Genomic DNA, 25,302 nt, shown 5'->3' with positions numbered 1-25,302 from the left:
GAGTCTGCCTGCCGATGCAGGGGACATGGGTTCGTGCCCCGGTCCGGGAAGATCCCACATGCCGCGGAGTGGCTGGGCCCGTGAGCCATGGCCACTGAGCCTGCGCGTCCGGAGCCTGCGCTCTGCAACGGGAGAGGCCACAACAGTGAGAGGCCACAACAGTGAGAGGCCCGCGCGCCACCAAAAAAAAAAAAAAAAAAAAAAAAAAGAAAATAGACCTCACTGTAACTTCTCACTGGTCTTAGTTCTGACAGCTGGACAGGTGTAGACCTAATCCCTGTCCCTTATTATAGCTTCTAAAATTAAAAATGGATATTATGTTCCTTTCCGAGCATTCCTTTTCCTAGACTAACCACTCTTAGTTTCTTCAGCTCTATGATATGATTTCTAGACCCTTTATCATCCTGGTTGCCTTGAAGTTTGTCAGCATCCCTCCTGGCCATGGGTAGACATACTGTGTGAACATACAGTGGGACAGTTTACCTCCTTGTTCTAGAGTGGGCTTGTTAACTTGGGAACTGGGAGTTCAGGGGGGTCTTTCAACTCCCAGAAATTAATTGTAAATTTTTATATGGATAGACATATGTCTGGAGAGAAGACTCACTGATTTTTCTAGATTTTCTAAGGAGTCTGTGACACAGTTCTTCCATTACCATGGATTGGGTGACATTTTTGGCAGGTGTATCACACGGTGGGCCTCTGCTGAGCTGTCAGGTATCTGAAACTTCCAGGTCAAGAGTTGCAAACAGATGCCCACAGAGCTAAGAAAGTTACCTAAATTGGCTCTGGCAGGTCAGGACGCATCTGCGGGCACCCATTGTGGGAGTGGATGCCCTGTCTAAAGGAGAGAGCCACAGCTCATTCCTCACCCACTGTTGTCATGTCTAAGCACAGACATGGAGTTTGCCAGATCTATCAGTTTTTCAAGAGAAGCCGGAAATTTGGATTTTTACGTGACTCTCCCCAATTTTTAAATGTTGGTTTAACGTTTTTCACAAATACTTCAAAGGCCAAACAAAACACATCTGTGGGCCAACAGTTTGCAATATCGGCAATATTTTTTTCATACGAACTGCTTTTAAACTCTCCCCTCTTCTGTTTTTTTAAGGGATTCTTTGAAATTAAGTGCTGGACTTTATGTGTCTCACTCTTGGTTTCATCTTGCCAGTTCTGCCTGATTGTTCCAGCCTGTTGAGACCTTCTGGAATCTTGATGACCTTCCCATTTATCATGAGCGGATTTGCCAGATGGGCCTTCTATGTCTTCATTCAAGTTGCATATGAAAAGGTTGACCAGGATGGGTTCAGAGTCACGTGGCATGCTATTAGAGACTTCTCATTTTTCTCTTCTTATCCTCATTTTAGTCAAAGTGCCAGGCCCAGGGGACAAAGGGTTGTTTTTCCGGTCTTCGGTATCCGTCCAAGGCTGTGTTTCTTAATTTTTCATGTTCTTCGTTTTCCTCAGCAAAGGAGGCTAATCATACTTGCCTTCTTCTCTTTTACGTAGAGATATCGTAAAGATTTATTAACTAAATCAGCAAAGCATATTGCCTTCCAAGGAGAAAGTGTTCTTTGCTTTTCACCCTCAAAATTAGTATATCATCTGAGTCAGGCCTTAGAGCAAAAATAATTGTGCTCTCCAAGACTCTGAACTAGGTAGACGGACTTCACAGTACAGCACCGATCTTCGTCATGTGGCATTATCACTTTGTAATTGTCAGCTCTCTTGCAAGATGGCTTGAATCTTCCCCTCCATCATTTCAAATATATCCTTTCTCTCATCTTTTCTTTGGGAGGAAAATGAAGCCCATCGATGGCAGAAAATAAAGGGCACTTAGTAGTAAAGGGACCAGGATTTCCCTGGTAGCGCAGTGGTAAAGACCTTGCGCTCCCAGTGCAGGGGCCCAGGTTCGATCCCTGGTCAGGGAACTAGATCCCACATGCATGCCACCACTAAGAGTTCGCATGCCACAACCAAGGAGCCGGCGAGCCACAACTATGGAGCCCACCTGCTGCAACTAAGGAGCCCGCCTGCCACAACTAAGACCTGGCACAACTAAATAAATTAATTTAATTTAAAAAATACTTTAAACTAGTAGAGGGACCATAAATAGTTTGGGGAGGGAAAAAAAAGACAACTGTCACTTGCTTCCTTCTACTGAAACATACTAAATCTGAAGCAAGTGAGCTTTTTAAAATGTAGGCTCAAATTTTTCCATTTGTGACCGAGAATGGTTAGGCATTTTTTGGTTTCTTTTAGATTTTTTTTGAATTATATTTTTCAGACTGCAGACAACACTGAATGAACTTCAGCAATCGCTAAGGTGTGAGAATGGCCTGGGAGTGCAGCACGCCTTGTGATTCAGTGGGGCAGTGCTGAAGTCAGGGTGTAGTTGAGTCTTTTGCAGGGGCCAGCGCCCCTGGTTTTGACTGGGACTCTCCGCCATTCCCCAACCAGGATTTCTTCCATCGGGTGCAGAGGTCAGGGCTGGCTTGCTTTTATTTGATAAGTTGCATCCAAGTGAGTGTTCAGTTTCCCATGCTTCTAGTGCGCTGTTGGCTGTAGTTGAGGCAAGGACTCATAGCATGTCCAGTATCGAGCACTACAGGGGCTAGGTGCGGTCGTATCACTGTACTTCATCTTTTTTACTGCCCGTGAGCCTGTATAGTGCTTTTAGGCAGAAGGACATGTCTGCTGCATATTAGAACCTCCTGCCACTTGTCCTCTAAGGTTTCTCATTTTTAGACAATCTGTAGGGAATCCAGACAGCTATCTTCTCTCTCCTCTCTGTACAGGACTGAGCATTGCATTTGGATTCTCTAAGGATTGGGGGAATTGGACACTGTCCCTAATGTGACATTAGATGGCAGCCTGGTCAAATGAAAAAACCTGAGCCTTGGATTTAAAGTTTGGCTCCTGCCACTCTCTCTATCTGTGTGACCTTGGACAGATTACTTCTCCGAACCTCAGTTTCTTCATCTGGGACATGGAGATGATAATACCTACTTCAGGGCGGTGGGGATTCGAGTTAACTAATTAAAAACACCAAGCACAACATCAGGCTCAGTCCTGTTTAGCAAATGGCCGTAATACTGCTGCTGCTGGTTATGAGGTAACCATTGGACTATCCATGTTCCTAATTCTGTGCATCCAGGCATTTCTCAAGTTCCGGTGGCTTTTCCATCAGCTCCACTCCTTTCCATCCCTACCGCCCTGCTTTGAAGCACCTGTAGGTTTCCTTGCTCTGAAAGCCTCCTTACTGTCCCCTGGTGTGCTGTTCTTTGTGAATGGAAGTCGCAGCACAGCTTACCCGAGGCCCAGAATTGTTGCATCAGAGGTGGTGAAAGGCTCTGTTCTCTTGTTCTGTCCTTAAGACTTACCTCGGACATTTGCCAGGCTGCCTCTCACTTAGAGTTTTAAGGCTTTAGAGAGGTGGGTTCAGGCAAGGGTGAAGGTTATCAAGGCTTCTAGCCTTTCCTACAGTGCCCGTTAATTTCCTGCACATCTGCACCCCAAAGGGAGGCTCTTTCTGGTCTCCCCCTCTGCCTGCAGGTTTTCTCACGAGCACCCGGTGCAGGTCTTGGAAACGAGCCTGAGAGGGGTGCAAACTGCTGACTATGCAGTTCCCAGAGGTTCCACGCTGTTGCACTAGCCCCAACTTGGCCCTTAGCAATTTGTTAAAAACCATAGTTGATTCCTTCCTGTCCGCTGGGATAGCATCTGCATCTTCCTCTTAGGCTCTGCCACATATGAAACAGTTCTTGGGTGTCCCCATTTCTTGGATTTCAGGAGACCTGGTTGCCTTCGGCTCTCTGATGGGTTCAAGAAATGTTGTGATTTTGCTGTTTATTTTTTTTCTCATTGTTAATGTTAGAGCAACACTCGAGCTTTCTGCATCTTGGGCAAAAGCACAACTGACCAGTGGATTTTCATGTAACATAGTATCAGAAGTTCAGTAATAAGATTTCAGATTCCACATTGCAACCAATCTTTAAGAATCTAGCACTCTTCCTCAAAAAACTTCAAGTAGAACTATCGTATGATCCAGCAATTCCACTCCTGGGTATATATCCGAAGAAAATTAAAACACTAATTCGAAAAGATACGTGCACCCCAACGTTCATAGCTGCATTATTTACAATAGCCAAGATATGGAAGCAACATAAGGTATCCATTGACAGATGAATGGATAAAGAAGATGTGATATATATATATATATATGGAATGGAATATTAGTCCTGAAAAAAGAACGAAAAATTGCCGTTTGCAACAACATAGATGGACCTGGAGGATATTATACTTAGTGAAATAAGTCAGAGAAATACAAATACTGTGTGTTATTACTTATATGTGGAATCTAAAAAATGATTGAATATAAGGAAACAGAAACAGACTCACAGAGTGGCTACCAGTGGGGAGCGGGAAAGGGAAGGAGCAAAATAAGGGTAAGGAATTAAGAGGTACAAACTACTATGTGTAAAATAAGCTACAAGGATATAGTGTACAGCACAGGGAATGTAGCCAATATTTTATAATAACTTTTAGTGGAATATAATCTATAAAATTTCTGAATCACTATGTTATACACTTGAAACTAATATTATAAATTTTATGGAGTATAATCTATAAAATTTCTGAATCACTATGTTACACATTTGAAACTAATGTAATATTGTAAACCAACTATAGTTTGATTAAAAAATTTTAAAAAGAATCTACCACTTTCCAAGTTTTGATGTAGTTTCAAAAAGGATTATCAGTAAGTACCTGAAAAGGATATTAAAATATTTCTTTCTTTTCTAACTGCAAATCTGTGTGAAGCCAGATTTTCATCATGTTTTTCAACTAAAACAACTTATCACAACAGATTCAATACAGAAGCATATATGAGAGTCCAGGTGGCATCTATTAAAGCAGACACTAAAGATATTTGCAAAGTCACAGAGACGATGCCGCTCTCTCAAGAAATTTGTTTGGAGGAAATAGAGTTATTTTTCATAAAAACATGTTATTTGTGTTAACATGTAATGGGTTTATTATTGTTATTTTTAAATGGATTAATAGATAAATTTTTTTTAACTTCTCAGTTTTAATTTCCAGTATGGTATAGCTATAACCCACATAAAATCTCTTTGGGGCCCTCAGTAATTTCCAAAAGTATCAAGGGATCCTGAGATAAAAATTTTTAGAAATACTCTTTCTGAATAATATTTCAGTGTTCAATACGTAGGAATGGCAGGCAGTTTGTTCTTGATTTTAGTGACTCTAATTAGTGTATTTGTTCATTCACTCCTACAGAAAGTCAGTGCTTTCTCCATGCTGGGCTCTCTTCTAGGCACTGGCGATAATGCAATGAACAGAGCCAAGACCCTTCTCCTCTAGAGCTGACACCAAGTGTGAAGGTCTCTCGTTTCCAAATTCTCTATTAAGGACTTATCCTCATGACCTTGGTTCACTAAGCCTGTTTGCCAGAAAAGAGATGTTGAATTTTATCATATGCCTTTCCATCTTCTTCTGATAGGAGCATATGGTTTTTCCATTTGATGATTAGCTTAGTTTTGTTTTGTTTTTAATATTTAACCCACCTTAAATACCTGCTGAGTCACAGTGTATTGTCCTGGTATGTGTATCTGGGGTTTTCATTCCTGTTCAAAAACTTCATTCCTTTTTCACAACTGAGTAATACTCCATTGCGTGTGTATACCACATTTTGTTTATCCATTCATGTGTTCATGGATGTGAGCAATGCCATAATGAACACTGACATACAAATATCTGAGTCCCTGCTTTCAGTTCCTTTCAGTATATACCTAGGGTGTGGAATGGCTGGATCATATGGTAATTTTTAATCATTTCAATATTTAAGCTCCTTCACATTAAATGGAAATGGAGACTTTCTTCCATATTGTTCTGAACTTTAATATATTCTTCCTCTAGACAAGCCTGTTTTGTCTTCATTTAATCCATACAGACGATGTGTTTCAGATTAGTTACAGGCTTAAGTTTTGTGTTCAGTACCTAATAATAATACTGCTGCCTTCTCTGAAAAAGAAAACTACCATGATGATTTCTTTTAGTTAGCATGTCCAGCATTTGGACTATTTCCTTCCTGACCTTAGAAACACATCAAGTCCCACTTGTGTGCAACATGATTATTGAAAATGGTTTTAGGAAAATAGTATTGCCAAGGAGGAACGCTGAAGTGTATTATTCTTCTGAGCCATCTCCATGTACATTGGCACTCTACAGGAGCCAACAAAGAAGGTCAAGCATAACTTTTGCCATCTGCTTGTTCCCATGTTAAGGGCAGTCACAAGTTTAAACTACAGTCTCTGCATCTAAAGAGGAAAATGCTATTCATCACGACTGAAGCTGCTCTGGCTGTTACCCAGGTTACTCTTGCTTTTGACTGCTGGTTGTTAGTGATGGAAGGAAAATTCCACCCTTAGTTTGAGTTTGCCCGTGAGAAAAATTGCAGTATTGCTGCTGACAAGGTGAAGCTTTCTGGGTTTTAGATCCTTGACAGGGGAAGTCATCCAGGTGTGTTTGAACAATGGATGGGAATTTGAAACTATGTTACTTCATGTAAGAACTTGGCCTCCTTTTTTCTCTCCCTTCTCTCATCCATGGAAATACAGAATTTAGAGCAGCATGAATTCAGTTCTGTGGTGGCTCTGTCAACATTTCCATTCATAAATCCCTATTTTCAGGAGTCTGTAACATAGCTGTAAAATGTCCTTCACTCTAATTTGGACTCTAAGGTCTCCTCTGGAAGGAGACTAGTTTTGCCAAACCAGAGATAATGCCTTTTTAGTCTGTTTTGGTTTGGTGTTCCATAGTTGTCTAAATCGAAGCTCTAAAATATACAAGACACTTACGGTCATTCAGATAGCATTGGATCACATGCCAGGATTTCTGATTTTTGTTTCCATGGTACATTGTGGACCCTCTGAGCAGATGCTGTGTTCACCTCTAGGCATTGCATGTGACACCTAGAATTTGCATGTTGGGCAAACTACATGAGTGTCACTCTCATAATGGCCCCCAACCAGAAGGGGGATGTTTCTTCTACAGATATACTTAAAGATAGGTAAATCTGATGGTCCAAATACCATCTTCTATAAAACAGAAGAGGTGAATTGAGGGGTCTTTACCCCATCTCCGACCTAGTTACTCACCCTTGTCTTCTTGTCATACTTCTGAACTCTTCTTGTTCTCAGTCACGTGAGAACAGTAGGGACAGAGAGCCAACTATTATTCATATAATACCATTTATGCGAAGCCAAGTGCTATACTTTTTTTTTTTTCATCGAATACTTGGAGATTCTGATATTTGGAGATTTTGGTTTTTGGATTAGCATCTTGTGGTCCAGTTCCAATACACTTGGCAGCCCTGTAACTACCCAGATCTCTAGAATGAAGAAGGTACTGCTGGGAGGCGAATGTGCCATTCTTGATTGATTCACTATAAGCAGAGACACATTCTGAGTTGCTTAGGCAGAAGATACGTTTTGATTTGTTTGTCTTAATATATAGTGCTTATGTTTTATTACAATATAAATATGTTTATCTTGGGGAATGCCCTGGTGGTCCAGTGGTTAGCACTCAGCACTTTCACTGCCAGGGTCCCTGTTTGATTCCTGGTCAGGGAACTAAGATCCCATGAGCCGTGAGGTGCAGCCAAAAAAAAAACCCCCAAAAACAAAACAAAACCAAAAAAGCAAATAAACATGTTTATCTTACGTTCTGCAAAACATTGTTGCATCGATTACTTAATCCTCACAGAGATGTGAATTAGGCCACATAGATGTTATTCTCCCAATTTTACAGATGTAGGAACAGGCTCACACAGGTTCTGTGACTTGCCCCAAATTACACTGGGTGAGCTAATCACAGGTCCAGATTTTCTGGTCTGGCCTTACCTGTGTATACCAAATTCTCTTTTGAAACAGGGACAAACTTTAAAAGCAGATTTGGGAGCCACTTTTTTCCACTGCAGAACCTGGAAAGTTAACTGGTTCACAAGGGAATCCAAACAGTGACAGTGACTGTGGCCTCCTTAACCAGCTGGGCCCCTCTCAGCATGAAGAGAGGAACTCCAGGAGGGAAGGAGAGAACTGAGCACCTGTGGTCCTGAACACATGGGACCCGATCCTGAAGGGAAGTGAAACAGGAAGAGAAAGTCATCCAGATGAAACCCCAAGGCGGGCCATAGCCTGAAGGGCTTTAGCACAGAAGGTGTCTCTGCAAAGCAGCTGAAGGAGCATCCAGAAGTCAACCCCAAATGAAGCCCTGAATGAAAACCCGTAACACAGATGAGAGTTACTGAGTGACTGCAGTGGGGGATTTGAATTTCGCTTGGCAGCTGGGAAGTCCTAGCTATTTGCGGGAGATAGTCCTTTGTTAAACTCAGGCAGAGTGTTCCTTTAAATGTGCCCCCATCTTCTACAGTATTGCATTTCTGTACCTTCTATTCAGCAAAGCAACTGAGACTCTTGCTTGAATTTTTCCTTCTCCAACTCCATTTGGAGTTGTTGCTTTAAATGCGCTCATCCTCAGGGGTTGCATTTCATCAAAGGAGGCTGTGCATGAGTGCATTCCCCCCTCCCCGCTATTTCAGGAGGAACAGATTTTAAGTTACAGGTGATAACAGGAATAAGCAGAACTTTAAAATCTAAATGTTTAGTCTTGTTAGGGTACTGCTGAATTTATGTCCCAGCCCTGTCTTACAATTTTAATTTCTGGCTTGTTTCCTAAAAACAATAAAAATGAACTCTTTGGTTCACATTTTCAGTGGATGTGGTTTGCAGACATCGTAAATTAAAGTAACAGGTGGAACAGAGCATTTTAACAAATAAGGTGAAAATTACTCCTTTTGCCCTTTATATTCTTTTGGTTCACAAACTTGGAAAGAAATCTGTGCTTTAAATAAAGCCCCTTTATACTCAAGGTTTCTGAATGGGCTAAGGAGGAATTAACGTTAGCACCAATGCTTTGCCTCTGATGGGTGCCCGTCTGGCATTTGACCAGGGCTGCCAGGCCTGGAAGGTACCTAGTGTGTTCAAGGACACAGAGAAGCGTGGTGCTGTGCACATGCAGCCGTCCATGGCGGTGAGATCCCTGGAGCCTCTGCTCCTGTTTAGCACCATTGTGGGGAATGGGCTGCGTTGTTTTTATTGCTGAGAGTTCTTAAAGCACCTCTGCTCCAGCTGGGGATGCCTTGTTTCCATAGCAACAGCTCTCAGTGGTACCAGGCTAGCCAGTAGTGTCAAAAGAAGGAACATTCCATAAATAGAGGCTACTTACCCGTAGGTGTCTGCCTTTAGTGGATGTCACAGGGCACTTTGTTCAGGGCTCATCAGATGTGGTCGCCCTCAGCAACATTTTTGCGGAGTCCTTTGCTTTCCAAATGATCCTGGCATTCATACTTCTTTCTATTGTTCTCATCTTCTAGTTATTTGTTTCTTACGTATCCCTCACAAGCTCTTTAAAGATGTGTCCCCATCTGCGATCTTTTTCTCTCCGTATCTAGCTTAGTGCATATAGTAGGCGCTCACTTTTTGTTGACGGGGCGAACAAAAGATTGAAACTTTTTTTTCCCCCGGAGAATGGCTCATTTACGACATGGTTCAAGGAGACCATCCTCCGATCCATGAGCCACTCTTGTGTGTGTGCCTGCCGATGTTGAACTTAACCAGCCTATTTGCAAAGCTCTAAAATACGGATCGACAACCTTTGGTTCTTAGAGGGACAGTCTCATCTGAAATGTCACACTCTATCTGGGAGATCTGGGAATAATATTAATAATTACCATTTAGTAAACCCCTTCTATGAGCTGCATCCTCCGTCAGGATTCTCTCGACTGCAGAAGACAAAACCCCAGCTCAAACTGGCTTAGGCAAAAGGGGGATTATTTGGAAGCCTCTTGTGTCTTGTTTTGAACAGTCACTCTGTGAAAGAGTAGTTTCTCAGCTGGGCTTTTCAAACAGCGGAAGGTGGCCCTGGAATACAGCTCTGGATCTTCCTGTCTGTGTCTCTCTCTGGGAGTCGGCTTCATTGTCTCTACCTGGAGACCAGCTACTATCTAACCTAATTTCACATCGTGGGGATGCCACCACCAGAGAGAGAGAAACTTTGTTTCCCAATTCGTTCTGGAAAATCACAGAAAAGCTCCAGGTGGCCCAGCTTAGGCCTGGACTGCCTCTGGGACAGCGACTCAGAACACAGTGAGAGGAAGACTCCCAGGAGGAAGGCAGTACTGAGTAAACAGTACCCAAGGTGTTTACTGCTAAGCCCTGTTTTCCTAACAAGTCTCTGGGTTGGGACTATTGTCCCTGTTCTAGAAATGATGAGTCTGCGCCTCCTAGAGGTTAACTGGCTTACCAGAGATCACACAGTAAGTGGCAAGGCCGGCATTCGAATCCCAGTCTGCTGGTTCAAAAAACCCCTGCTTTTTACTAAAACAGTACATTGTTTTTCCAAATAATAGGAAGGGAACCGGCAGACAGATGTAAAGTTGGACCACAGAAATGATAGCAGAATAAGTGGGAAAATATCGTTTTCTTCCCAGTAACCTTGAATATTAGCACCTTATTTTTTTTCAAAGAACAGAATGCCATATTAGTTCTTCTGAAAATGAGCAGCCTCTTCCTCCTTCCTGTAGTGGCAGCAAATGGGATCTCAGTTTTAAATCTCTTAAAGGCTGCCCGTGGACTCACAGGATAAAGGCAATATAATTCTCTCATAGAGCAAACTGCAAAGTTCGATGCGTCTAAGAGCCAGAGGGGATGTTAATTTCTCAAGGCATTTCCATTGGCTCGGATCCGCTCTATCTACACAGGTGGCTGACACAGTGCTGGGGAGAAAAAAGAGATGAAAGAAGAAGAAAGCAGTGGGGTCTGTGCCGGGTTCCATGCTGCTTATCTTCTGCGCACATGACCTAGTGTGGCTTTGGTAGCCTGTTCAGAGTCTGCTTCAGGAAGCAAGGAAAATTAAGAAGAATGGTTACAGTTAATGATGCGCAAAAATACAGAGAAAGCATAATTGGTTCTGCTGAGTGTTCTGGGTCAGCTCGGTGGGTCGCCTTGCATCCCATGATTGCAGGATTTGAGTTAGTAAAGAGGACGACCACTGCCTCCTAATAGCACCCTCGCATGCAGGCTGCAGCCACGCTCCAGTGCTCGATTCAGAAACTCCGGTAAGGGTGGGTTGAAAGCAGACATTTTTGGGTGATTAGTTCTGTTTTTAATCCATATACAGCCTGGAATGGAAAAGTAGCCACATTTTATTTTAAAGAGTGTCTAGGGACAGTGCCAGAATCTTTCTTTCAGCACATTTTCTGATTAGCTAGGTATAAAAGTATTTTAGTGTTACTTAAAAATAAAATCTTAACCTTTTATAGGTCTTATGATCTTTCCAATTACAAAACACTCCTCTTCCTGTGTGATTGATTTTTAGACATTAGATATCAAATATTAGGGTGTGTGTTGAGAATGGACTTGCTGACGGAATGAATGCTTCAGAAGAACCTTTTTCACTCTGGAAAGTGAATTATATTAAATTTCCTCGACTTCAGTGCATTGTTATAACAAGTGAAAGTATTCCAGCCTGAAAAAAAAATCTGGCAGACAGTTTGTCTTTCTTTAAGACTGTGAAATGTAAGATTGTGTGAGTCTTACTTGTTTGCTGAAAGAAAAAAGTGGTACCTTGAGCAGAGACAACTCTGGTAGGATGCCAGATGGAGAGTAAGAGAAAAATAGGGATAGAAACCCTTTCTCTGAGAAAGGATCGTGGAAACTTCTTCAGCCCTGAGATCTAAGTATAGAACTGGCCCTTTTTGCCTTTCTTAGCTGAATGTCATGTGTCTTAGAGTGTTTGGCCAGAACATGATGGCTACAATCCCATCAGCACATCCTTATACCATGACATGACCAGCAAGATCACAGAATTTCATGCAAGCTGTGCCCCAGAAGGTGCGCAGTTGCCGGCAAGGGCCTCTGTAGTGCTTTTCCGTGCCACGAGGCAACATGTTTTAGAAGGTTCCGGGGGGTTAGAATTTACTCACCCCTGGCAGCATCAGGAGCCTTAGATTCCACATTAGCCAAATAGGTAACAGTTGCAGAAAGTGTGATGCCGTGTTTTTGAACCACTGCTTACAGTTGTGCCTGGAGTTAGGGAAAGCCATGGGTGTCATCCTACCTCATCCAGAACAGTAGCCTCAGCACTGCTACTCTTCTGAGAAGTGCCCCACGATGTTTTTTTTTTTTTTTTTTTTTGCGGTATGTGGGCCTCTCACTGTTGTGGCCTCTCCCGTCGCGGAGCACAGGCTCCGGATGCGCAGGCTCAGCGGCCATGGCTCACAGCCCCAGCCGCTCCGCGGCATGTGGGATCTTCCCGGACCGGGGCACGAACCTGTGTCCCCTGCATTGGCAGGCGGACTCTCAACCACTGCGCCACCAGGGAAGCCCCCCCACGATGTTTTTAATCTGTTGGCACATGTTTGTCGAGTTCCAGCTGTGCTCCAGTTTTGGTTAGATGCTGTAGTTGAGGTGATCATATGATTTATCATCAGAGTCACTTTTGGAGTGAGAAGGAGCTAGTGGTGATTATACTGAGACAGTACTTATCAGCTGGGCCTGTCATTCTGGCCACCAGAATGGGCAATTGCCTGAACCATAGGGGATTTAAGAGTGCCATTCATATCCTTGGGCCACACTCTAAAGGGTACTTACAGCCCCGTTAGAGAGCTGGTACTTAAACAGTAAACAATTCAAGAACATTATAAAAAAGTCCTTCTCTTCCGAAACTGTCCCATTACCCACCCCCTACCCCCCCAATCAATTTCTCCTCTTCTTGTGTACTCTCTTGTCTTCTCACAATAAAAGCTTCTTGAAAAAATAGTCTATACCAGGAGTCAGCAAGCATTTTCTATTAAGGACCAGGTAGTAAGTATTTTAGATTTTATATGCCATCTGGTCTCTGGCAACTACCCATCCCTGCTGTTACGTGGAGCAAGTGGCCACAGACAATTCCTAAATGAACGGGATTGTGTGATCCAAGCTGTCATTGTTTACAGAAACAGGTGGCACACTGGGCTTGGCCCCGAGGCCATCATTTGCTGGCCCCTGCTCTCACACGCACTGTCTCCACTGGAATCACTCTTGTCAAGGTCATCAGTGACTTCCCTGGTGTCCAGTTTGGTGGTCATCCTCTGTCCTAATCTTACGTGAATTTTCAACAATGTAAGACATAATCACTCTTTTCCTCTTCCTTCCAACACTTTTGTTTGGCTTCTGTGACACCATAGTCCCTGATTTTCTCTCCTGTCACTGGTGGTTTTTCTCTTGCATCTTTCCTCCCTCCTTTTTTCTCTTAGACTGCTGAACATTGGAGTGTCCAAGGGCTCAGCCCTGGGCCATCTTCTCTTCTCTTCTTTTCTCTTCTGTCTGTACCCTCTTCCTAGGTGATTTTTAGTCCTACAGACTTAAGTGTCATGTATAAGCTGATGACTTCTGAATTTCAATTTCTCTCTTCCAAGCTCCAGACTCATATGTCCATCTTGATATCTCCACTTGATATATATGTATGTATCCCTAGGTGCAAACATGCATTTGCCCAGGCTGGTCAAAAGCCCTGGAAATAGACCTAATATCTGTGTAGCTTTCAACACCTATTATGTCATTGAGTCTTCCCAACAACACCTGAAGTAGGTGGCATCGTCACCACTTTGCAGATGAGGAAACTGATCCCTAGAGAGGTTGCCCTGCTGGTATGTGACAGCAGAGACAGGCCTCAAACTCCTGCCTTCTGGCTGGAAAGTGGAGGGATTTCTCACTGCACCACAACTGTTTTGGGGGTGCTGAATCTGGGAGTGAGGGAGGCAGGATGGTAGGAAGCAGAGAGGAAGCAGCTGCTGAGTGAGGCACCCTCTTGGGAGGGAATGGGTTTGAGAGGGGCTGCTCAGTGAGGCCCAATTCCATTCCATCGCCCCTTTTGATTGGTTACTACTCTTCAGGTAAAACTTCCCGAGTTACGGATTTTGGTCTCTGATAGCAATGCCAACTGTTGTTCTAAGACCAAACCTTCTGATGATTAAAATACCTCTGTCCAGGTGAGAGAAATGACAAGTATAAAAGCTTCTTTGCTCCCCAGCCTTGGTAGATATAAGTGAAGCGATCCAGCAGAGCAAACGCCCACTCCCTGCCTGTCCCAGGAGGTGGTGTGAGCCGCTGTTTATTCGACTAGCATCACCTCAGACTTGGCAACAAACGGGTAAAGGAAGCCATAACATAGTCACACGCAGAAGCTCGGTATCCTTGTCCCCAGGCGTGAAACCCCTGCAGATCCCAGAGATGAAGAAGGTCAGAAGAGAGCTCTGTCTGGGACTGAGACACACACAGGGCGAGGAGCTGCAGGGGAAGGAAGGAGTCCCAGCATCAGGAGAAGTGGGCCTCCCGGAAACCTGGGAAAGACAGGGAGATACAATCCCTCCTTCCAACAAGGAAGGAACTTCCTGCAGCGGAAGCAGACTTAAGTTTGCTTTTTGAGCATGTTTTTCAGCCATAAAGAAAACGTGTTAGTTCATAGTCTAGAGGTAGCTCTTCTGCTGGGTTCTACTGAAGGCGGAGGTTCAAACACCTCTGTCAGGGCTTTTGACTTTCTCCCCACGTCGCAGCTTTACTGTCCTCTTTCCTCTGTCAGGGTGTCCTCAGGGAGGCTGGCTGTTTCCCCCCTGCAGGCACAGATGGCCACACACAGCTCTAGGGCGATGCTGGCCTTGTCATTACATTTACAAAGGGTTCGGGAAGCCATGTTAGGGCAGGCCACTCTTTTTTTTTTTTTTAATTATTATTTATTATTTTTTTGATGTGGACCATTTTTAAAGTCTTTACTGAATTTGTTGCACTATTGCTTCTGTTTTGTGTTTTCGGTTTTTTGGCCGCGAGGCATGTGGGATCTAAGTGTCCTGACCAGGGATCGAACCCACATCCGCTGCATTGGAAGGCGAAGTCTTAACCACTGGACCGTCTGGGAAGTCCCCAGGCCACTCTTAAATCCAAAATAAATGCGTTCAATGAAATAAAGTGGGAGTTCTTTTGGCTGCTGCCTCTTTCACCAGTACATGTGTTCTTCACGTGTGCGGCTGAGTGCCCTCTCCCCTCCCCTAATACTGCTTCCCAGACTCACGCAATTACCACTGTGGGTTGTAATGCTTTTAATGGGTGGCATCCATCTTTGTTGGTTTTTATTTCAGTGGAAACATTTAGCTCACCGTTAGGTGTAAGTATTCCTTTCTAACTTCATTTCATTGGTTTCCAAGTGGGGTACTTACAGATGTCGTTAAGGTCTGCCCACGATTTTGGAGTCCCCATGTGCAGCTGTGACTGTTTTTTTTTTTTGATGGCATCATCTTCTGGAACTCTCAAAACCCAGAGCTTCCCCTACCCCCAACTTTGAGCCACCTATGTCTCTCTTCAGGGTTTTGAAGGTTACTGCATACGTGCACACACACACACACACACATACACACACAGATGTGCATGTCTTATTTATTTGTTTTCATCACTGATGACAGTGATGTCATCAGTGTAGTAATCACTGATACAGAGGGAAATATGTGTAGTAGTTATGTGTAGTAATCACTGATACAGAGGGAAATAGTTTAGTTTTTAAATTAAAACTTTATGATGCCACTTGGCAAGAGCTCTGAGCGTTTGTTTGCCTGTATCCAAATGGTGGACTCCCTCTGCCTCTGCTGCTTCGGCCTCAGGTCTGGTAAAATTGTCAGTGCAAGTGCAGCGAAGCAAGAGAGCTTTAGGCATTTTCTTCTGAGGCTGCACTTGATCACAGTGTAGGGACCGGTGCTGCCTTGTTTTTCATTTATGCTCTTATTCTAGGCACTTGAAGAGGCCCAGAAAGCGATTCAGCAACTCTTTGGAAAAATCAAAGACATAAAGGACAAAGCAGAAAAATCGGAGCAAATGGTGAGTTCCGGTCTCTTCCGGACATTTTTGCGCCGGAAGAGGAAGTTGGCTTCTCGTCCAGTCACACTAGTCAATAGACTTGTTCTCCCTCTTCGTGCCAAGCACAGCGCCCACGTCTCCAGTGCTGGCCCTGGGACGACGTCCATTCAGGAGGTGCCGCTAGACATGCAGTGACTCACTGTCTCTGCTGCCCTGTATTTGCAGCCCTGTTTTTAAACAGGGAAAGTTCTCTTCTTCTCCTTTCCCCAAAATAGTTTCCTAGTCATTTTGGATTCCTTTCTCTAGCATTTGTTTATGTCACGTGTTTCTCAGTTCAGATGTATGACATGTAACTTGGCATTGCTTGAAAACTGGACCTGGATCTGGGAGGTGGGCCGCATCCTGCCTGTGATACGTGCTGAGGGGCTTGATTAAGCTCTCCCTCTACGCAGTGCTGCCCTCGGGTGATGTGTTCAGGGACCTCCACCGACCGAGAGGCCCGCCAGTTTCTTCCACTCTTAATAAGAATAATAACTACCTCAAAGGGATGTTGTAAGAATTAAACGTATGAAGAGCACAGAGCATAGTACTGGGCTGGGGTTAGTTGCTTAATGAATGAAAGCTATTATTAATGTCATTCTTTTCCCCCTGCTCGTTTTGGTTATAAAAACTCCTAAACCCTCCCAGACTTCTCTGCCTACACCTTATTATAATCTACTCAGGAACAGATCCGAGGTCACACTCCCATGGACCCTTCAGTTCTCTTCAGTGGCCATTTGGCAAGACTGGACAGGCTGTGGAAGGCGGCGGGGGCGGGCCTGGCTTCAGCGGAGGGCATGGGGCAGTGGGGTGGGAGAGGGGACAGTTGGATACCATTAGTGAGCAGCATGACCTCTGACGTCAGACCGCCTGCCTTCAGATCCACCCTCTCTCCTTCCTCCCTGGGGGCCTTAAGCAAGTTACTTACCCCCTCTGTACCTCAGCTGCCTCTCTGTGAAGTGGAGGTAATATTTGTGTGTACATCACAGAATTGTGGAGGTTCATGAGCACTTAGGATTCTGATCTGCTAGTTTGGACCACGCTCCCTCTTGAAGCTGAGGGGGGATGCAATAACAGTCTGAGTAGACCGCTCCTAACGCCAGTAGATGTTTTATTTGAAAGCAGTCTGGGACTTCCCTGGCGGTCCAGTGGTTAGGACTCTGCGCTTCCAGTGCAGGGGGCGTGGGTTTGATCCCTGGTCGGGGAACTAAGATCCCATAAGCCGTGTGGTGTGGCCAAAAAAAAAAAAAAGCAGTCTGCTTCCCCAGACGGTGCTTTGCTAAAGGGAAGAAGAGGATATTTGTGGAGCTCTTTCACTGTGCCAAGCACTGTGCCTGTTCCTTTATACAAGTGATCTAACTTTGCCCTCACAACAGCCTTACGAACTCGGTTTTACTCTCATTATTATTTTTATGATTGACCATTTTATCAGTGAGGAACCTGAGACTCAGTGAGGCTAAGCCACTTGGTCTAGGACACCGAGTCGGTGAGTGAAAGAGCCGAGATTCAATCTGAGAACTGTCTGACTCCCAAACCTGCCACGTCCTGTTCTGTCCTTTTTTGGCTGCCCAGGGGTAACAGTTAAGGTAAATTAACGACCAGCATTCTGTTTTGCGAACCGGTCTGGCGAACCGGTGTGGCCTGAGCGCCACTTGCGTGAGCTGCCATTAAGGGCTTTATTTGGGGAATAACAAGAAGTTGGGTTTGTCTAGGGAAGCACAGGGTGTGTGATGGGGAGAGATGGGGAACACTGGGAGTGAAGGGACCAGTGAGCTCCGGTGCAAAGCAGCGAGGGCCTGGAGGAGGAACAGAAGGGACAGAGTCTTGAGATGAGGCAGAGGAAGAATGTTCCGGATTTAATGACTGACTAATGATGCAGGACCTGCAGGAATGAGAAGACTGGTAGATGACGCTGACTTTTAACACAGTAGTTGAAGACCCCTGATGCTAGTGCTGGAGCTAAGGAACCCAGGAAGAAGTACAGGGAGTTTTTTTTTTGATGGGAAAGAGAATGATGATTTATTTCAGAGTTGGAAGGGTAATTAGATTATAAGGCCGAACTCCTATATCTAGTTTATTATATCAGTCTTGATCGTCTCTCCCCCCAGACTCAGTTATTTGGTAAAAGTGTGGTAGGTTCTTCACCTCTTCCCCAAACCCCCACGATAGAAATAGAGACATTTTGGTGGCCTGAGGGTCACAGAGAGAGCAGGCTTGATGGGCCAAGTCCCCGTGAAAGACGCTTTCTCTGCTAGGATCCAGGTCAGCCTTGTGGCTTTGTAGGTGTGGATCTCAGCTGTACAGGTCGTGACCTTTACTTCATAACTCTACCCAGGATGATCAAACTCTAAAAAATCAGGTCATGTGAATTTAACTCACTACTGGCCTTTTTCTCTTTTAATGGGAGACCTATGTTTCCAGTAACTAGGATGTTTGTGCCTGGTATCCAGGGCGCTCCCTTCCCTCCGGGTGTCATAGAACCTGGGGAACCTAATTGCTCTTCAGAAAGTTTCTTGTTCAGCATGGACTCAGGCAGTTTAGTGGAAGAGTCCGCCTGGGTGTTAGTAAAGGTGGAGAATTGTTCCCACCTCACTACTGAATGTACTTTCCTAGTGACTTAAATACACTTACGTTCCCAGCTACAGAGTTTCTTTCTCTTGGACCCGCTGGATCAACACTGTTGGCATTTTACTCCCCTGATGGCCATCTGTCTCCCTGAAGGCTCTGCTCTTAATGATGTCACGTTAAGCTTACTTTGCGGGGGTTACATTTCAGTCTTCTTGAGATTTGAGGAGAAATCTGGAGACCGGATAATAAGCCCTAGATCCACGAATAAAGCCCATCTCAATAGAATTAGCTGAGTCATACTCTGCTATCCATTTTGTATGGAACCTAGTAACCCCGGTGCCAGAAGGCATACTTCCCTGACCTTGTTCAGGAGGAGATCGGCGTCCTTGGCTGCCGGACACCGTGTGCTCCATACTCAGTCACCATGTGGCTCACTCCTCTTTACTTGGGGTGAAGAATAGAGTTCATTTCATTCTCACAACTGAGGATTTTGTAACCCTGGGTAAAGTCTGCTGAAGAAATGCCCAATTAAATGTAAACGGGCTGATTGGAAATTATTTTGAGTATGTATTGGGAGGACACCTGTGTTTTCTCCGAGGGCTAACGCGAGGTATGTTTGTCCCTATTTCGTTTGCATTATTTTCTCCGGAGGCCACTGGCAGACCGGTTGACGTCTGTTTTAACCCTCCTCCTTTTTCTCCTGTGGTTTTTCACTGTTTAGGTGAAGGAAATCACCCGCGACATCAAGCAGTTAGATCACGCCAAACGCCACCTGACCACCTCGATCACGACGCTGAACCACCTGCACATGCTGGCGGGCGGCGTTGATTCCCTCGAGTAAGCACGTCAGCGGTCCCTTTCAGGTCCACGGGAAATAAATGTATCAGAGGAGATGGCACCGTAGGTTTATTTACTTCTCAGCCAGGAGAGTCTCATCATCCTGGCCCACTTCCTGCAAAGCGGTCTCAGATGTTTAGTCACCACTTTGGCTTTGTGCCCTCGGGTGCTCAACGTGTAACAGACACCCGAGACTTTGAGGTGAGGGGCAGGTGAGTCTGAAGGGGCCCAAAAAGCATGTGGAGAATGACTTCAAGAGCACAGGTCATTTCCATGTGGTAGATCTCTACCACGGAGGCTGACGAGGCAGTGTAGGGCTGTAATCACGCCCCCAGCCTGCACGTTGGCAAGTTTTCCTGCTTATGTTGGGCTCAGTTGCACTGTCGTTGAACATGCCTTATGGAAACAGATCCTTGTACCCACTTCTTTCTTTTTTTTTCCACCCACTTGTCCAAAGGCAGAAGCTTTCTGTTTGGCTTGTAGGGGAACTATAGGGAATAGTACATGAGAACATGAGAAACAGTATTAAAAGGAAGAGTTGGTTATTGACCACAATGAAGCAGCCCAAAGGCCTCCTTTCCTAGAAGATTCTGATATTCCTGTTCACTTTTGTGGTCTGTCTCATGAGAATTGCCCCTGTCCCAGCCTCAGTGTAATCTCATGTGTGGATAAAGAAAGAGCACCTCCATAGGAATTTAGACACAGTGTCCAAAGTTGGGGGAAGTAGGGGACAGACTCCTTCCTGGTCTCTCCCAGAGATTGCATGGTCTTCAGTGAACCCTGGCCTGTTCTCCTGCGAGCAGTGATCGGAGAGGACAGCAGGCCCATAGGAGACTGGAAGAGCAGTGTCCTTGTCCCTTTCCCCAGGTGCTCAGTGCTTTCCAACAAACCAGCAGACCAGGCAGTGATAGCAACGTAACTCCTTGGCTTGAAATTGAGCCTGTCTTTTTAAATGCCTTGTAAAGGAAGTCATAAATTATACGTTTAATTAAAAAACCCAATCCTAATGAAAATTTCAAATCTAATCGTTTGTTCCTTCCTTGCTGTGTGTAACTGTTGATTTTATCAGCATCCTTTCATTTAAGCTTCATTAACCTTAGCAGCAGGGAACCTAAACATACCTAAACATACACAGAGTTGCTTAACATTGGCTTAAAGTCTACAGATTTGAGTTAACATGTAAGCGCATATACATGCTCTTTGTTGTGTCCTGAGATATGTTTGGTTTGCTCAAACGCCGTAACCCTCAAATAATAACATCCCGACCCCTGCTCTCTGTCAAAAGCCAACTGATCCATAATACCCAACCCAAATCCCAAACCCCAAATCCACAGTCTTCCCAGATTCCCCTTCCCCCACCCAGGGAGACTCCATCACTCACACATTCTTCTCTACGTCCCAGAGCACATAACTTGGACTTCTGCTTAGAGCTCCATTCATCCTACTTGGTACTGCTTAGATGTGTCCTGTTGCTCTCCCTTACTAACTCATGTTCCCTTAAGGATTTGGACCTGGTCTTATTTTTTTTCTCCCCCAATGCACAGCACCATATATATTCAGTGCTCAGGAAATGCTTATTAAGTTGAGTTGATGTCTGTTTTAGAGCCGAGAGTACGTTGGTCCATATCTGTATCTTGTGTCCTTAGTGTTTTTCTGGAGTCCTCAACTTCCTATTTCCTTGCAGAGCCATGACCAGGAGAAGGCAGTATGGAGAAGTTGCTAATCTTCTTCAGGGCGTAATGAATGTTCTGGAGCACTTCCACAAATATATGGGAATTCCACAGATCCGGCAGCTTTCTGAAAGGTAAAATGTCATTGGAGAAAATGACCTTCCCTTTTAAGAGAAGGTGGTGCTGGGAAGTGCGTAAGCACTCAGCTCAGGATGTTCATTGTACAGTCTCCCTGTGGGAAGGAGCCTCAGAGCTCACCTGATCTGACTCTGCCTGTTGCAGACGTCCCCTCTATGTCCCCTCACCACCTCCTTACCATGTCTTCTAACACTACCTGTGTTAGATAGTTGCTGGCCTGGTGCACTGGAGTGAACCAAGCCCACGTTCGTGAGGGAAGCTGTTCCAGTTGTCTGCTTCCTTGTAACAAACCAACAAAACCCAGGACTTAGTGGCTGATGACAACAGTTATTTCGCTCGTGTAATGTGGCCTGGCCCAGCAGGGACAGCTCATCTCTGCTCCGTGCAGCATCAGCTGGGGTGGCTCCACAGGGGCCTGGAGGATCCGTTGGTTTAATCTCATGGTTGGCAGATGGGTGCTTGCTGTCAGCTGCGAGCTCAGCTGGGTTGTCCTCCCTGGGCTGCTTGGGCTTCCTCATGGTGAGGTGGTGCTGGGGCCCATGAATGAGCATGCCAAGAGAACCAGGTCTTAGAAGCCACAGAGAGTCGTTTCTGTAGTCACAAGCCTGTCAGGATTCAAGAGGAAGGGATATAGCCTCCGCCACTCCCAACGGGAGGAGTGTCAAAGCCCCATTGGTATAAAGAGCACGTGGGGGACTTCCCTGGTGGCGCAGTGGTTAAGAATCCTCCTGCCAATGCAGGGGACATGGGTTCGATCCCTGGTCCGGGAAGGTCCCACATGCCGTGGAGCAACTAAGCCCGTGCGCCACGACTACTGAGCCTGTGCTCTAGAGCCCGTGAACCACAACTACTGAAACCATGTGCTGCAACTACTGAAGCCCGTGTGCCTAGAGCCCATGCTCCGCAACAAGAGAAGCCACTGCAACGAGAAGCCCGTGCACAGCAACGAAGAGTAGCCTCCGCTCACTGCAACTAGAGAAAGCCTGCAGCAACGAAGACCCAATGCAGCCAAAACTAAATAAATTATTTTTTAAAGTATTATTAAATAATAATAAAAAACGAAGAGCACGTGGGATGAGAGATCACTGTGGTAGTCTTTGCAAATACAGTCTGCCCTTGAACTTCAGATGTGACAGAATGATGACTTAGCCTCTTTAAATTTGTTCTTTCCTTCCTATTCTGTTGAGTTTTAATCCTAGATTCAGAGCCAGTAGAAAGAAAGGCAGATGCTTAAAGAGAAGGAAGATGAGGATCTGGAAGAAGATAGGGGTGGGGAATTTAATGCCTTTTCTGTTAGAAGTAGCAGCAGGGAAAATACTAAGAGACAGTCAAAATTGATGGATCACAACCTTTTTTTTTGCAAGAAAGAGGAAACGAAGGGGCCGTTACTCAGCAGGAGCCATCATTTTCAACTCTGCTTTCTCATGAGGCCTGATGGCTGCAGGCCTCTTGTTTTCTAAGTTACTTTATTTCTAATTATATAAGTAACACACGTATACATTTTCTTTATTAGAAAAAAGTCAACATACAGATGAAACTTAAGTCCTCTTTAACTATACCTCACACCCCAGTGCTACCCATAGAAGTAGTTACTATTATCAATTTAATGCTTATCCTCCAGATTTTTTTCTGTGCATTTAAATAAATCTGTAGTTTTAGATTGTGGGTTTATTTTGCTTTGTTTTGTTTTAAATAAATGATCTCATACTGTATGCTTCATTCTGAAACTTTCTCTTTGTTTTTAGCTTAGCAGTGTATTCTAGAGGTTTTTCCACATCAGTGTATACAAACCTATCTCATTCCTTTTAACAGATGCATAGAATTCTGTAGTATAACATACCACAGATTTAAAATTTATTTTATTTATTTATTTTTGGCTGAGTTGGGTCTTCATTGCTGCGCACGGGCTTTTCTCTGGTTGTGGCGAGCGGGGGCTACTCTTGGTTGCAGTGCGCGGGCTTCTCACTGCGGTGGCTCCTCTTGTTGCGGAGCACGGGCTCTAGGCACGTGGGCTTTAGTAGTTGTGGCACATGGGCTCAGTAGTTGTGGCTCGCGGGCTCTAGAGAGCAGGCTCAGTAGTTGTGGCGCACGGGCTTAATTGCTCCGTGGCATGTGGGATCTTCCCGGACCAAGGCTTGAACCCGTGTCCCCTGCACTGGCAGGTGGATTCTTAACCTCTGCACCACCAGGGAAGTCCCATACCACAGATTATTTAACCATTTTCATATCACTAGACTGCTTCTAATTGGAAAAATATACTCCCTTTTGCACATCTGCAAGTATTTCTCTAGGATAGATTCTGGGTGATAGGTCACGTGAATTTAAAATTTTAATAACTGCTGCCCCTTTGCCCTCCAAAGAGGCTTTATTTATTTATAGTACCATCTGCATAGCGTGTGAGTACCCATTTCCCCATATCCTCAACAACACTTGGTATTGTCAGTTTTCCTTTTCATTTATCTGATGGATGAAAAATGGTACCTAGTTCCTTTCATTTTCATATCTCTGTTAACTAGTGAGATTAGTTTCTTTTCACTTGATTATAGGCCATTTGCATTTCCTCTGTGAAATGCCAGTTTATATCCATTGTCTGTTTGTCTACTGAGTTAGTTATCCCTTCCTTATTGATTTGTAGGAGTTCTCTATGTATTCTGGATACTAGTCCTTTGTCAGATCTGGCAGATCTTGCCTGCAAAACTATGTAGGTGTGTCACCTGTTTTCAAGGCAGATCTTTGTCCTTTCAGTTTCTTCAATGGTAATTGGTCTATTCATGTTGCCTACTTATTTTTTTTCCTTTTTAAAAATTGTGTTGAAATATACGTTACATAAAATTTACCATTTTAATAATTTTTTAATGTACAATTTCGTAGCATTAAGTATCAATAAATTCACAGTATCGTACAACCATTACCACTCTATTTCCGAAACTTTTTTATTACCCCAGACAGAAACTTTGTATGCATTAAATAATAACACTCATTGCCTCCTCTTCCCTGCTTCTGGTAACCTGTGTTCTGTTTTCTATCTATGAATTTGCTTATTCTCGGTACCTCATATACTTGGAATCATACACTATTTGTCCTTTTCTGCCTGGCTTATTTCATTTAGTACGTTTTCAGGTTCATTCGTGTCATATCATTTATCAGAATTTCATTTCTTTTTAAGGCTGGATATTTTATTGTGCATGTAGACTATATTTTGTTTGTCCATTCATCTGTTGATGGACACTTGGGTTGCTTCCACCTTGTGGCTGTTGTAGTGTAGACTAAGCAAATCTATCGTCTGGTGCCTATTAAAAATCTGAAGTCCATCTCATTCTTATTCCTTTATAAAATAATCTATAAAATAATTAATTTTGTTCTGGAAGCATTTGAGATTTCGGGATGGGAGAATCAGGAATTTTACTAGGACATGGGTCTCTTTTCATTCATGTTGCTCTGTACTTAATTGTATTCTTTTCTTTTTTAATATTGTATCTTAATGAATTAATTTATTTTTTGCTGTGTTGGGTCTTTGTTTCCGCACACGGGCTTTCTCGGGTTGTGGCGCACGGGGGCTACTCTTCATTGTGGTGCGTGGGCTTCTCACTGTGGTGGCTTCTCTTGTTGCGGAGCACGGGCTCTAGTATGTGGGCTTCAGTAGTTGTGGCATGCCGGCTCAGTAGTTGTGGCACACAGGCTCAGTAGTTGTGGCTCGCGGGCTCTGGAGCACAGGCTCGGTAGTTGTGGTGCATGGGCTTAGTTGCTCCGCGGCATGTGGGATCTTCACGGACCAGGGATCAAACCCGTGTCCCCTGCGTTGGCAGGCAGATTCTTAACCACTGCGCCACTAGGGAAGCCCCCTTAATTGTATTCTTAATCTGAAGACTCATGAGTTCCTTAAATTCCAAGAAATTGTTCTCCTTTATTTCTTCGAGTAGTTTTTATGCTTTGTTCTCTGTGTTCTCTCTTTGTGGAATCCCTAGTACATGAATATTGGAACTTCTAGGTCTGCTGCCTTGTTTCTTAATTTTTTTAAATACCTTGTATCTTTTTGTTGTGTTAAGCTGAGTTCCTCAACTCAACCCCCCTGTTTTAATTTATTCTTC

General features: G+C 44.3%; 1 protein-coding gene across 1 annotated transcript in view; it reads left to right on the top strand.

Annotated features, from left to right (window-relative positions):
- The window catches only part of VPS53 (VPS53 subunit of GARP complex), a 125,575-nt gene that overhangs the window by 16,363 nt on the left and 83,910 nt on the right, over positions 1–25,302 (top strand). The window contains exons 5-7 of the mRNA XM_067714648.1: positions 15,897–15,983; positions 19,291–19,406; positions 21,091–21,210. Of these exons, the coding sequence (XP_067570749.1) occupies positions 15,897–15,983; positions 19,291–19,406; positions 21,091–21,210 (323 nt within the window). The remainder of the gene's footprint in view (positions 1–15,896; positions 15,984–19,290; positions 19,407–21,090; positions 21,211–25,302) is intronic.

Source organism: Pseudorca crassidens, chromosome 19 (assembly GCF_039906515.1).
Source record: "Pseudorca crassidens isolate mPseCra1 chromosome 19, mPseCra1.hap1, whole genome shotgun sequence".
Lineage (NCBI taxonomy): Eukaryota > Metazoa > Chordata > Mammalia > Artiodactyla > Delphinidae > Pseudorca > Pseudorca crassidens.
The sequence above is the reverse complement of the archived record's forward strand: the minus strand, read 5'-3'. Positions and strand labels throughout refer to the sequence as shown.